The 15,194-nt window shown below is 41.3% G+C and overlaps 1 protein-coding gene and 1 long non-coding RNA gene across 2 annotated transcripts; both read right to left on the bottom strand.

The window, feature by feature from the left end:
• Nucleotides 1–1,406: 1,406 nt before the first annotated feature.
• Nucleotides 1,407–3,643, bottom strand: LOC108936490 (uncharacterized). Its single transcript, XR_001966273.1, has 4 exons — nt 3,528–3,643; nt 2,837–2,931; nt 2,453–2,530; nt 1,407–1,554 (listed from the first exon to the last, which is right to left on the bottom strand). It is a non-coding gene; the product is annotated as an uncharacterized LOC108936490 (long non-coding RNA).
• Nucleotides 3,644–7,323: 3,680 nt separating this feature from the next.
• On the bottom strand, nt 7,324–14,263 carry tmem19 (transmembrane protein 19). Its single transcript, XM_018755651.2, has 7 exons — nt 14,105–14,263; nt 13,794–13,944; nt 12,671–12,784; nt 12,118–12,255; nt 11,278–11,532; nt 9,384–9,593; nt 7,324–9,309 (listed from the first exon to the last, which is right to left on the bottom strand). The coding sequence occupies exons 2-7, from the start codon at nt 13,921–13,923 to the stop codon at nt 9,146–9,148; spliced, it is 1,011 nt and encodes a 336-aa protein (XP_018611167.1). The 5' UTR covers nt 13,924–13,944; nt 14,105–14,263; the 3' UTR covers nt 7,324–9,145.
• Between the last annotated feature and the right edge of the window lie 931 nt (nt 14,264–15,194).

Below are 15,194 nucleotides of genomic sequence, written 5' to 3'. Positions count from 1 at the left end.
GAGAGTGAAGTGCGCGAATCAGAAATATGAGATTTTTCTAAATAGTAGAAATATTTTCTATTACATAAGGAAGCCTTATTTTTTATATATATATATACATATAGATATATTTAACTATCTAAAATAATCATGACATAAATTTAATATTCATATTGTTGCTGTTTTTATTTTGTTGTTTAATAATTCCAAAGGAGACCACTGACTTTTTTATTATTATTACCCGTCCTGACCTACTTTTGCTGTGAGCGCAACATACATTTTTAATACAGCCCCCATAACAACAGTTTAATATTTAATATACATTGTTTCGGTAGTGGGGGGTGCGGTGGCGCAGTGGGTTGGACCACGGTCCTGCTGCCCGGTGGGTCTGGGGTTCGAGTCCCGCTTGGGGTGCCTTGTGACGGACTGGCGTCCCGTCCTGGGTGTGTCCCCTCCCCCTCCGGCCTTACGCCCTGTGTTGCCGGGTAGGCTCTGGTTCCCCGTGACCCCGTCAGGGACAAGCGGTTCTGAAACTGTGTGTGTGTGTGTGTGTGTGTGTTTCGGTAGTCAGTGATCTCAACTTGAAATCATTAGCAGATGGTTTAAAAATATACCGATTGATTGTCCCACAAATTTCGTATTAACTAAATTTAAATTTGACACTTCTTACGCTGGTGTGACTTGTGTCAGTTTAAAATAGATTTTTTTTTTTTGAATTTGCATTTTCAAAATAATTATTTTTGCAGGTCTTAAAAAAGGGGCAAAATTCTGAGTAATTCATAAAAACAATTTATTTTATCTAAGGAAACAGACATAAAGCATTACAACCTTTCCAATGTGACACTTTGTTTCCAACCAAAACAAAAGTTGTGCAAAAAAGAGAAACAGCGGTTAAGCAGTATATATAGGCTTCTTAACATTATTTTTAAGGCCATATTTAACGTATGGATTGAGCTGTCATTCAATACCCAGAAAACTAGAGATGGACACTGTGCCTTGAACAGAGCAGTTACATACCATATAATACACAACATTCACAAGCCACCCAAGTGAGTTAAGTAAAGTACATGCACAAAAAGAAGACTACGCAGTGTACGCTGAATGGGAGTCATTATATATCGCAATCAGAGCGCTGCATATACATTCATAAAGGACTTTTCATTTACTATAACTGTGCATCTACATTCCAACACCTGCCTTAAATGATTGTAATTTAAGAACCGATCACCAGTTGCGTACCACCCCATGAAAGAGTGCCAAGCGTTAAACAGGAGCCTTTTGCAGTCAGGTTCAAAGTCTCATTGCATTTTGCATTAAAACCTATTCCAGTGCAATTATTACACACACAGCGCAAGGAAGGCATTGCTCAGTGCACATGGCCCTCACACCAGCAGCTGCAGCCCTCTGGATTAATAGGGTACATACTATAAAAAGCAGCTTAACTGTGCACTAGCTACTGCAGACGATGGCATTTCTCAGTTTCCTGCTACCATCATTCCTCAGACATTAGGAATTTGTGAGGGATTGTTCTCCTTATCTTCCATGGTAAACAAAGGAGCCTGTGGAAGTGTTGCTCTGTAAAAAAAAAAAAAAAAAAAAAAAAAAAAAGAAGTAATTTCATAGACTTGTAACAAGAAACTGAATGTGCTGAATGTGTAATAAAGCGAAGAAATCAAACTTGTCCCAGTACAGATATTTAGTGAGGTATAAATGGGCTGTCAGTGTACCGTGCTGCTCAAAAGGATATGAACCCCTTATGTCCTTTCGTTTTACCATGAAATGGTATAATAGGTGTGTAATGACCAGTTCCATATGTTGCTGTAGAGGAAATTGTGTGTGTAGTAGAAACACGCAAGTAATGCAGGTGTAAAAATAAGGGAAGCCCAAGCTGTGCTGGTTATACCAAGTAAGTAAGTAGAATCGGGTGAGTAAATCATAATTATTCATTTTGTAAGTTTAAGATTTAGATTGCGCACACACACACACACACACACACACACACACACACAGTCTGAACCGCTTGTCCCATACGGGGTCGCGGGGAGCCGGAGCCTAACCCAGCAACACAGGGAATAAGGCTTGAGGGGGAAGGGACACACCCAGGACAGGACGCCAGTCCATTGCAAGGCACCCCAAGTGGGACTCGAACCCCAGACCCACCAGAGACCAGGACCCAGTTCAACCCACTGCGCCACCGCCCTCCCCCAGGTTTAGATTGTATAAGTTTAATATTTCATACAAGAATAATGAACATCCCTATGGGGTTCACATACTTTCAAGCAGCAACATGCACAACACACAGCAAAGTGAAGGCAGTGTGTTACTGAGAAAAGTAGCTCATGATATCTCTCATGTCCAAGTTCAATACACCTGCTCCTTCTCGTAGCGGACATGAGCAAAAGGACACGCACACAAGTGCACTGGGAATTCCTGATCGCACGAATGTCAGGAATGCAGGGAGTGTTTCACTTACACATCCTTGGAAGCTTTTCTCATGAGTGTGCGGCTGCATGGAGACATCATGCTGTCGGTCGGACTCCTAATATCGGATCTAGACACAAAGCGAATAATGTGAAACAAGAGAAAAGAGTGTTGCTGTCACGTATGTTACTGCATGGTTAACTCTGGAGGAAGACGGCAGAAATTGTGGAATGACTTACGTGGCATCGGTGTCAACCAGAGAACTCTATACATATTACAGCAGCGCATAAGTGCGCTAAGTATCATCGATTTAAAAGAGGTCGTTGCCTATTATATCACATTGCTTTTCACAGTACAGTGGGATGACGGCAAAGTGACATCTTTGTGGGAACACTGCACGTCCCTTCATTTTCCCTCCAACTCACTGCACACTTACGTCTCCTGCACCTTCTTCCTCTTTGCAAAGCTTGGGGTTGGAGGCCCTTGGCTGGAAAGGCTCGCCTTCTGCACCATTCTTCCTGAGCTCATTCTCTTGGGATAACAAAGAATCGAGTAAATGAGGAAGACTCTCCTGTAGTGAGTCATATTTTCAAAGCGTATTCAAATGATTTACAGGACATGATTTGTAAGAAAAATGACTGGCGTTCACGACTCCCATGCTCCAGCCTCCAGATCCACACTTGCTGTATTCAGAATGAAGGATATACAGTAGTGCTGTATTCCTAACTGCCACGCCACCAAGTGGCAACAACAGCAACAGCTGGATCCAGTGGACTACATACAGCATGAGGTGCAGGAAGCAGTGGAGTCCATGTACATGTACAATTGCAATAAAATACAAACAGAAAGGGAAATTAATAAGTCATTGTGAAGTGACATCCACAAACTTGACAGTGCATCAAACCTTACCTTTAGTTTGGTTCCTTCCAGTTACTGTTTTTAAAACTGGAAATGATCATTGGTTTTCTTTAACGATTACTGTACTATTAAAAGAATGAACTGGCAGTCAGTTCCCACAGGATCACCCACAATTTACCACAAAACACACGTGACACCGTCCAACTACTCAGTATGAATATGAGAATGGGTTATAATACAGTAAAAGTCACTTTGTGTTTCAATCTTACCTTCGACGTATGAACGGCACGGACGCCCCTCTCGCTCTCTTTGAAGAGAAGAAATCAGAAGGAATGCAGCCCTTTCTCCTGTACAACAGAAAGAGAAACACACCCCCCTTACTCACTCACTGTGCTCCACTGACTGTCTCGCAATAAAAATGTGCAGTTTGAAGAAGGCGCCTTGTCCCGAGCTATGACGTATTTCAAAAACGGGCCTCTGATTGGTGGAAAGGCAAAGAAGTTCCCGCCTTCTCAGCGGAGCTCGCGGAAGAGAAGCGGTTTGTACCGCGGTGGAACTCGTACTTTTACCCTTCAGTAAACAAACAGGTGGCTGTCTCAGTTCACAGCATTTTCTGTTTCGGTCAATAAACTCATTGGAACACCTACTTTGGCATCTGCATCTTATTTGTGTATTGTGGCGCGCAGCGCCGTGGGTTTGGATGGGGTGAAGATGGACGCGGAGGCAGCGTTCATAACAAACGGTTTATTTGAACACCAGCACAAAGGAAATAATATCTTCGATCCGAGGACCCCTTTTCCTCCAGGACCTGCGCTTGCAGCCAGCCTGCTTTAGCGCCTTTAAGTTCTCTCAATACAGTCGCAGACACAGGCAAGCCACCATTTCCCCCCGAAGTGGCCCCAGCGGTTACACACCATGTAACATTATTTCCCATAATGCAACTATCTACATTTAAACAGTAACGCGGGTCGTTACAGTATGCACGCGTGGAAATGCACTTAAAAATAATAACATATCTGAAGAACCTGTAATTGCCATCAGAATGAGTTTTATTGGCCAGGTCTGCTGAGGCACACAAAGAAACTTGCTGTGGTTCTAGATATTTACAGTATTTACAGTCAACAAACAGCTGACACAATTACAGAATAAATAAATAACATACTTACAGAGTATACAGACACGACAGTATAAATTGTACAAATACAAAAAAATGTAAATAAAGAATTAAACTACAAAAGTGGTTGGATAATGTTGCACTGACAGGAGACCTATAGGGGAGTGTTAACTTTTCATGGGAGTGATGGCCTGTGGGGAAAAAAAAAAAAAAAAACTTCTTACATATTTATCAGATGCTTTTCTCCAAAGCAACTTCCAATGAACTCCATGTAGTGTTATCAGCCCACACACCTTATTCACCAAGGTGATTTACACTGCTAGATACACTTCTTACAATGGTCACTCATCCATACATCAGTGGAACACTCTCTCTGTCACTCACACACTATAGGGGAACCTGAACAGCTTGTCTTTGGACTGCCAGGGGAAACCAGAGCACCCAGAGGAAACCCCACACAGACATGGGGAGAACATGCAAACTCCACACAGACTGAGCAGGGACTGAACCCACTTCCTCTCACACCACCCAGGTAGTGTAAGACAGCAGCACTACTTGCTGTGCCACCAGGCCGCCTGTATTCTTGTATCTCGTCATTCTGGCAGACAGTGCACTATAACACCTGGCAGAGGGGAGAACTGCAAAGAGTTTGTGCCTGAAGTGTGTGGGATCAGTGACGATTTTGCCGGCGCGCCTCCTCATTCTGGACTTGTACAAGGCCTGAAGGGTAGACAAGGGTGCACCAATGATCTTCTCAGCCATCTTGACTGTCCTTTGTGGTCTATTTCTGTCCGATTTCGTAGCTGTGCCAAACTAGACAGTTATAGCAGTGCACGGGACAGACTCAATGACAGCTGAGTAGAACTGGATCTAACAGTCAAACTGCAGTTCCTGTGGCAGGTTGAACTTCTTCAGTTGGCGAAGGAAGTACACTAGCCGTTGGGCCTAAATGCCCCACTTCAGGTCCTGGGAGACTGCCAGACCCAGAAACCTGAAGGACTCCAAAGCTGACACGGTGCTGTTGAGAATGGTGAGGAGGGGAAGCGCTGGGGAGTTCCTCCTGAAGTCCACAGTCATCTCCACTGTTTTGAGCGTGTTCAGCTCCAGGTTGTTTCGACTGCACCAGCCAGCCAGCTGTTCAGCCTCCCTCCGGTATGCAGACTCGCCACTGTCCTGGATGAGGCCGATAACTGTGGGGTCGTCTGAAAACTTCAGGAGCTTCACAGAGGGGGTCCTTGGAGATGCAGTGATTTCTGTACAAGGAGAAGAGTAATGAGGAGAGCACACATCCCTGGGGTGTGCCAGCGCTGACCATGCAGGTGCTGGAAGCAAATTTCTCGGCCTCACCAGTTGCTGTCTGCCTGTCAGGAAGTGGATGATCCACTGACAAGATGGTGGTGGGCACAGAAAACTGCATCAGTTTGATCTGATGGAGGTCTGGGATGATGGTGTTGAATGCCAAACTGAAGTCCACGAATAGGACCATTGCATAAGTCCCTGGGTTGTCAAGGTGTTTCAGGATGAAATGCAGTCCAGTGTTGATTGCGTCATCCACTGACCTGTAGGCAAACTGGAGCGGATCCAGCAGGGGTCCAGTGATGTTCCTCAGGTAGGCCAGCACCAGCCTCTCGAATGACTTCATGACCACAGACATCAAGGCATCAGGTCTGTAGTCATTTAGTCATACCATGTTAAAGAGGAATACTGTACTGTATGGTCCTGATCCGTACGACTCTAATATGGAGATAAAAAGTGTGTTTGAAGCAAAGTGACGCAGAGGGAGGGAATGAGGGAATGTGGGAACGTGGACAGTACGGATCACGTAGCGCTGCTCGTTTTATTCGCTCCCACTTTGAGCATCGACATCAACCAGTTCCCGAATCTTAGCTGTTCTATGTAGAAACCCCCAGTCTTTTTAAAACATGTACATCATTCTTAGAGTAAAAAAAAAAGGATTAATATTAGGATGCTACATATAGAAAAAAGCCCGGGATACAACTACTTGACTTACAAGTGTTCCACTTTGAGAACGTGCATTTATTACCCCCTACCTCGCCTTTCGAGGACCGAACTTTGATTTCCCGCAGGTCCTCAGAGCTGAGCAGCGTGAGACATATACAGTACATGTGTTCAGCTGGCAGTTGGCAGTGGCTTTTCCTGAAGTGAGCTACGCTGACTATTTACTAGTGTTTGGCTGACACCTTTGTCCAAGGTGACTTACAGTGCTGGATACACTGCAGTAAACTGTGGGCTACACTCATCCACCCGTTTACACAGCAGAGCACAGTGTAAAACACACACAAATACACACTACAGGCAATTTGGAGTTAACCATGTCTCTGTCTTGGGACTGTAGGAAGAAACCAGAGCACCTGGAGGAAGTGCGTGCAGTGAGGCGCGGACACGGGGAGAACATGCAAAGCACCGAGCGGCACTGAGCCGGGATGTGAGACAATGTGTCAACTTTGGTGAGCGTGAATTCATTGGCATTGTTTTCATTGATTTCTTTCTTTTCTTTATTGGTCAGGGTTGAATCTTATGGGATGAATAGGTCAACCACTGGGTTTGATTGGGGGTTGTGGAAATGATACATTTTTTTGTCCTATTTTCCAATAATTTTAAATGCATGTTGCGTTGCTAGAAGTTAATAAAACAATTTATTATAGCTTTGTGTTTTCTTCCCCCAGAACCTAATCAGTAAATAAGATATCTGAATATCTTACTATAGATATCTGTAGAGTAAGTATTTACTTACAGTATTGTGATTTAGTGGTAAAAGTGACACGGGATTTACAAAGTGAGTTACAAATGGACATCAAGTCCCTTCCACTCACCACACAAACTCATATTTGTCCCACTTATCTTGCTTGCTCATAAGGAATGGTGCTTCCCACAATAATAGGTTTATGAAGAAACTCGATTAAAATATTTTTAATCTGGAAAAAAGCCAGTAAAGGAAACTGCACACAGAAAGACAGACTGAGACACTGCTCTTCAAATCACAGCCTTGTCCAAGAACTCAAAGTCCATTTTACCCTATTACAGTGACAAGCACATTTTAGGTGTTATTTATGCAATCTCTCCAACAATAATGTGGAAATATGAGCAACTGCAAATATGACCACAAAGTGCAGCATACCCAGGAGAGAGGGGTGAAATAGTTTTTGTGAGCATACAGCAGTAAAACACAGACAAGTTGGTCCAAGAAACCTGCAAAAGATGGACTTGATTATGTGGCAATCTCTTCTCCTGCCATAAAGTTGCCACAGTCCAAGGATATGTTCAGATATTAAATGAGTTAATTGCTTATTAGTATATTTTTTATTAGGAGCTTCTTAAATTTTCACAGCAGTGGTTTTTAACTTTTTTTATGGTGACGCACTCAAGTCATATATTTTATTCTGAGGCACCCCTGCTCAATTTTCTATGGGTGCAGTTGCCCCAAAAACACAAACTGCAGTGAATACTATAGAGTCATCACAAAAGTCAGAACAAAAACCAATAACAGATGTTGAGAAAGTATAGAAGAAAATGATGTAAAGCAGACGGTAGTTAATTTTCGTGTAAAAAAAAAAAAAAAAAAGGCAGTAATTAAGACACTGAAACCAAGGCAAAAGTGCAAAATTACTGACAATCTTGTGTCACCCTGGTTGAAAAACACTAAACAACTATATAATTTTCCCAGCTACAGGCAGCCCTGGTCTTTAGGTAACTCAGTACACACATTACAACAATAAGATGTGATGTATTCACTCGCTGTATAACATGTACATGGAGGAATTATACATGAAAAACCATTAAGGTAGGGAGCTGGCATTGTCCAGTCACCTCTTCAGATATGCTCTATGTGTCATAAGAAAAAAATGCTTGCATCAGTAGACTGTCAGTGCAATACACAGAAAGGTAACTGATTGTTAACACATTTTGTAACTAATAAATATATTGTTTTTCATTATGTCTAAGAAAATAATATATGCAGGACATTCTGTAACCCTCAGACAATAAATTTGGAAAATGGGTGTAAAACATTGACATATGTCCTTAGTAAGCTGTAAAATAATTTTCAGAACAAATTCTTTACATGAAATACAACCAATAGCTGTTTGTGAAAGACTAATGTATGCACAGTATGCGATATTAACATTTTAGAATGCAATTCAAGCATTCTATATTTTCATAATTTCACAGTAAGTAAACAAGCCAAAATAAAATAGCTCCATGTCCTCTATTTTTTTCCATGTTTTTCAGCATGAAGTCTAAAAGTAAAAACCACATTAGTAATGAATATACAAAATAATAGTTATTAAAGATCACATTTAAAGTAGAGAAAGTTCACCTAAAGTTTCATTTGGGTGTATTAAAACAGGAAGTAGCACAATTTCAGAGGTCAGTAAAGACCTGAGTTATATTCCTTCAGGAGCTACGCTAGCATTAAGGAACATATAAAAACAAAAAGTATAATACTATGAAGCACAGTGGAATTTTGTTTGTTTTCTATATGTACTGTAAAATAAAGAAGTAACCCCATTTCCAAACTGAAGAGACAAAACAGGAAACAGAACAAAATTAAATGAGCACTTCTTTTGCTCTAGGGTTATGTCTTTAACTTATAATTCAAAATCCATCAAATCTTTTTTAATTGTTTTAAAACAGGACTAACATTAGGTTTCCTGTTCTTACAAACTGTGCAGCTCTCAGCTAATATCCTGACGTTCTATAAGAGTTCACATGATTTTTCAGCATTCATCTAGTGACCATTAAGTGATTTAGGTTTTACTGTCTTGGCCAGAAGCCCCATGCAAGTCCAGGCATAACCAAGGCGATGAGGATCGAAGAGAACAAATTGACAGCATTGTTGTCCAGAATAGGCTTCCCGCTTATGTGTTTCGCTGTCCTTGTCTCATGGTTCACAACCTTTCCAATGCTTTCATCATATCCTGGAACAAATGAAGAATCATGAGGGGACATTTAATAGCTCTCATTGCTCTCTCCAGCAGCCTATGGAACCTACCTGAGTACTGCATGTTGGCCCCAAGGAAGGAATCCAGCAATGAGCCAAAGAACCCTGCCGCACTTCCGTACACTATGATTGGCCACTGAGGGGCTGCCAGGTTCAGGTCCCTGACAAATAAGATTTGTGTGACAAAGTAAGCCACACCCACTATCATCCCACCCAAGAGGCTCGCCAGTAGGCCCACAGGGGTTACGCCACCATTTGTACCTGCAGCGAGAGAGAGTGCAAGAAACTCTTCACTACAGATACATTTTACTTGCATACATAAACCAATTCTAACTTGCTGTGTCTTGGGAGTGATTCAAAGTCATTTTTTAACATTTTTAAGACTCTATTGCATATTGACTTTCTGGAGGACTTGTAACACATCTTCTCTGACCATGTAAAAATTGCACCAATACTCAACATCACACAAATGTTTAGAGGGAAAGTGGCCCATTAAATTCAACCAAAACCTTCCATCAGTCTCCATAAATAATTGCATTTCCGAGGCTCTTCTTTAAAGTAAAACGCTAGGCATTGGTACCTACATACTACGTATTAGACACACTATCATGTACTCCTTTACTACAGGACTGTTGAGTGTGTCTCAAAAAATGTATTGCAATTGCATTCTCAATTAATAAAATTCGTATGTTTAGAAGTCTATATAATTTACATTATGAATTAAAATTAACATGAATTGCTTATTACTTAAATATATCTACATACCGGAATAAGTGCCAGTCATTTGCTCATTACTGTAGTGGTCATACACACCCCATACCAAGAATACACCTGGTCACAGTCAGGCATATGTGTCACACTAGGTGGTCATGTATGTTAGTTTTATTACCAGTTTGTCTTCTGTGCAGGTAGTTGTTTTGTGGTAAATTCTCCTACGATCGATAACTTAGTTTAAATCACAGTTTTGTGTCCTCTCAAAAGTACAAGAAAATGTGGAAAAAAAAGGACAGGCAATGAGGATTATATGTGAAATTTGGGTTCACGTGCTGTTTTGACCATGACGACCCAAAAAACATCAGTACTTTTTAATGTTCAAAAATTCTGTAAAAGTGATAATGATAACATGAGACCTGTCAAACCAGGAACATTTCACAAACTGTAAACTCATTGAAGTCACTGAAGCCAAAGGAGACTCCGTTCCAATCATCACACTCTTTACCTAAGTTGGCTTTTGTATCTACTGAAAAGCTACTCCTTGTGGTCTCCGGCAAAGTGCTGTGCGTTACTGCAAAGGACAAAACACCTCGCACAATCACACAAAAATAAAAACTCATCTCTGCAAATCTGCATTTTTATCATCGGTCAGCATGAAGACAAAGGTGAGAAATAGCTGGATACCAGGAATGACATGGACCTGGTACTGTCCAAGACTATCCCTCAAATTCCTTATTGACAGAAAAAAGCAGGTCACCTCATTAAGGTGGTCATGCAGAAATGTATATTTTACTTACCATTTTATTTTTGTCTGTGTGAGGAACTGGATAGAAATAAAATCACTATCACTGCAACCAGGTGTTGATTTATTAATGCATTGATTTGAGGAAGGATGGGAAGTGTCAAAATTAAGTTCATTTTGAGATTAAGAATTCCTGGTATATACTGAATTTTGGACTTAACATGATCTCCGTGACAGTAGTAAGATAGCAAAATGGTCAAGATGTGGATTTGTGAACCAAGTTACTCGTTGGACTCCAAGGAGAAGCCCTGCTTGTGTATAAGGTACTTGAATTCAGTAAACTCTCTACGTCCAGCTGGAGAAACTCAACACTGTGCAAGTCACGACTGAAGAGCACATGCATTAAGCAGCTGATAAGAACAACAATGAATTTGGAGGAAAGAAATGGCACTAACACTAGAAACCAAGGGAATGATGGCACAGACCTACCTGCTGGGACCTCCTTCCAAGTGGTGATGAGCCTCGGCGGGTGCCTGCTGAGGACAGGCCCCACCTCAGAAGCCCAGGTGTCACCCGTGCTGCAAGCCAGCGCCCCCAACAAGGCCAGGCACATCCAGGTAGCAGTGTACTGCTTCCCAAAGTCCACTGGGATCTCACCAGGGCCTGCTTCTATCATGTACAGCAGGGCCAGCTCAGAAGGTACACCGCCATTGCAGAATACCTGCACCCAGTTCCTCTTGCCCCCTGAAACATGTCACACAGGCAAGCTCGCACTGTCCTTAAATCAATGTTTGTTTCAGTAAATTCAGCTGTTGGACACATGTGTCCTTGTCCATATCATATCCTCATTTCCTTAGAGCTGCCAGTTGTTTAAATACTAATGGATAAACTACTTGTTTGGAGGGGGGCGCGGTGAAGCAGCAGGTTTGGTCGGGTCCTGCTCTCTGGTGTGGGGTTCAAGTCCTGTTTGGGGTGCCTTGCGGCAGACTGGCGTCCCAGCCTTGTGCCCTGTGTTGCTAGGTTAGGCTCCAGCAGTTTGCCGTGACCCCAGCCTGTGTGTGTGTGTGTACTTGTTTGGATATTCCACAAATATTCTCTGAAAACGTACAATTACCCATACCACACTGAAAAAGTTTAGCGTTAGAAAGCTGTATCACATTACTACATGGGAAAAGTGGCAAGGTAATTTCTACCATATCAATTACTAGTAGCAGCAGTATTAGTAATGGATATAGTACGGCAATATGTATTCAACATATTCAAAATGTTCAGCATTTAAAGACAGCTAAAGATACAACCTCTGCACACTTTACAGTTAAAATACTTTACCTTCTTTATATTCTGCATCAAAGTGCTTCTTAATGTCACCTTTCCATCTTGTTAGCTTCGAAGATGTTATAAAAAATGCCAACAAGGAGGAGAAAAAACTCATGTTGGCCATTGTCAAAATGAATCCAACCAGCACTGCTGCAATTAGAAGAGAATATAACTTATTTAAAATAGTACACGCCACCTCATAGGGGAAATTGGAAATGAGACACACATTTAAATTGTCATTAAATAAACCACAAACTTAATATTATGTTCAGGTTTTGTGCAGGATAGACCACTTCTCTGTTATGCATTTTTCATGTTTTTTATGTTACTAAATCCACAGTTACTTCTTCTGGGTCAAATTTTTAATATTAAAAAATTAAATACTTGCATCCTTTTGTTTGAGGTAATAGATTATTGTCCATAACAAGGTTTGACTCTTCTGTTTTGCCATCATTAAATCAATTACCTTGGCTGAGAATAAAACCAGCTGATTGAATTAGAAATACTCCATTTACACTGAAGTGTTAAGGAGCCCCTGTCCTATAAGATAAGTTATATTGGTTACCTGCCAGTGCACCAGTATGATCAAGGCTGTTCCTCTTAATGGCACGAGATGTTATGACCAAGGGAGCCAGTATTGAGAAGAGCCAGCGCCACGGAGAAACTGGCTGTAAAGTGCCTATTAAGACCATGCCATTAAAGTAAAAAAAAAAAAAAAAAAAAAAAAAAAAAAAGAATTCACAACAGTAATTCAAGCATGTACCATGTTGTACTTTTTCTCAAATTAACTTATCCTCTCTCACCTGGTTATGTTGTTGTAGACTGTTAGACTGCATACTCTAAGCTGTACTTTGCTTTGGAGAAAAGTCTATACTAAGAAAGAGTTGATTTCCTACTCAAAAAGTAGATTGTGAGAAAGTAGCGGGCCCTATAATATTATTCTAGGCGCGGCGGTGCAGTGGGCTTGGCTGGGTCCTGCTCTCTGGCGGGTCTGGGGTTCGAGTCCCGCTTGGGGTGCCTTTTGATGGACTGGCGTCCCGTCCTGGCTATGTTCCCTCCCCCTCCAGCCTTGTACCCTGTGCTGCCAAATTAGGCTCTGGCTCGCCGTGACCCTGTTCGGGACAAGCGGCTTCAGCCAGGGTGTGTATATATGCTGCTACTTGGAAAATGTGCATCAGCAAAAAAAGTGTTATTGGACTTATTGGCTGTACTGAGTCATGCATCTGTCTCTCTATCGGTTGGTGACATATACTTTTGTTTTCTCTGTCGCTATGAAGAAAAGCATCTGCTAAATGAATAAATGTGAATCTCAGCAACACAAGAGCTGTGTATTTAGGATGGGAACACAGCAGCAGACCCTCACTTCCACTGGCCAGCTTGCAGAGACCAGGCAGGCAGACAGCCCCTACCTTTGGTGAGCCAGGATACTTCATGCACACACCTGCATGTTCCGAATCCTCTGGTAGGATTATTTATAACCAGTTGCAAATAAGAAAGCCCAAGAAATATTAGCGCTTAAAGCAGCCCTATTCACTACCATTTGTAGAAGAAAAGAGACCTTTACTGGAAAGACAGTCAGTCCACCCATTGTAGTAAACAAAAAACATTTCCTGATGTTCTGCTTAAGTAGGATAACAAGTCCCACAGAAGTGCAAAACTTCACAAAATGACCACACTGTGGAGCTCACCATAGTACGTGCTGGCCGTCATTGAAATGACCCAGAACGACAGCGATATGGCCAGAGTGACACAAAGCACTATCAGATCAGTCAGCATCGTCATGTAATCCTTCATGAACACCTCCCTTTGGAACTGCATCACTGCTCACAAGGAAAGCACCTGCAACACAAGTCAAGACACATTCAGCAATAATTAATATGCAAAACCTTGTTTTTGTTGTTGTTTTTACCGTGAAGAACATACTCTGCCTCTTCCAAAATTCTGTCGTGTCACTACTTTAAATACAGCTGTAGAAACAAATAAGGTGTACATGCAATACCCGTATACATGGTGACTTTTGCCCCGCACATGTTCCATTATGGTGAATGAGCGCGCCTCTGTAGTCGCTCAAAATATAATTACTAGTCTACAGAAGACATTATTAAACTGAAGCTTTGGTCACAATCTGATCCCATACCACTTCCGGTACGAGGCGGGATTCTGGGATAGCTTGCGCGAGTGTGGAACCGGAAGTGTTGTATTGAGAGAGCGCGAGAGAGAGAGAGAAAAAAATGCAAACTCACTTCCGTATCCGGAGTCGTCTTTAAAAACAATTACCGTACTGTAATAACTTATCTGCCAATCTGGAACTATTTTAAATGAGCAGTTTTAATATTGCTAATATTTGTATCATTACTGGTGTTTTTCCCCTCATGTTTTTAGCTATAAAATACGACAAAATAGATTTTTGGTAAAAAACAATTATTTTTATTAACCTATCAAGCTATGAACCTCATTTAGACACAATCAGTGTCACCGATTTAAGAATATTTTATTCAGTTAGACTGTTCTAACTATCAGTTAATGTAATCAAAATTTGTAATGACTTGGAACATACAACATGTTTACAGTAGATAGTCCGGACGGCTGGAGGAATCATCGGCTTCGCCTAATTAAACATATGATACATAACAAAGATGTCCCTTTTTTATGAAAATGGGGACACGGTCGGTTTTGCACTTCGGGATATTTTCTGTAGAGTATTGCACTTTCTTTTTCCTACACCTCCTGGATAGCAACGCTTGCAAAGCAGGATGTTCATTTCGAAAAAGGAGACATAACGATAACGCTTATTCTCACCAATTTCTCCCGTTACTCTTTATTTGTTGTGTTTACAGTGCGCTTAGTTATTTAAAACCTAGATAACCAAAGAACGGCCAGATAATAATTATTTTAGCCAAATTCCATACATGGGTTCAAAATTGCCTATCTTCTCTGTTTTTTTCCTGAACTGTACATAAGACTTTTAGAGTACTCATTATAGGAAGAGAATAAAGACGGTAAATTACTGTAAAATTTTAGGTGTTCATTTGATAAGGCCATTAGTGACTTGTAGTTTATTTGTATAATTTATTTATTTTGTTTTTATT

This window comes from Scleropages formosus, chromosome 24, assembly GCF_900964775.1.
Source record: "Scleropages formosus chromosome 24, fSclFor1.1, whole genome shotgun sequence".
Taxonomy (NCBI): Eukaryota; Metazoa; Chordata; class Actinopteri; order Osteoglossiformes; family Osteoglossidae; genus Scleropages; species Scleropages formosus.
The sequence above is the reverse complement of the archived record's forward strand: the minus strand, read 5'-3'. Positions and strand labels throughout refer to the sequence as shown.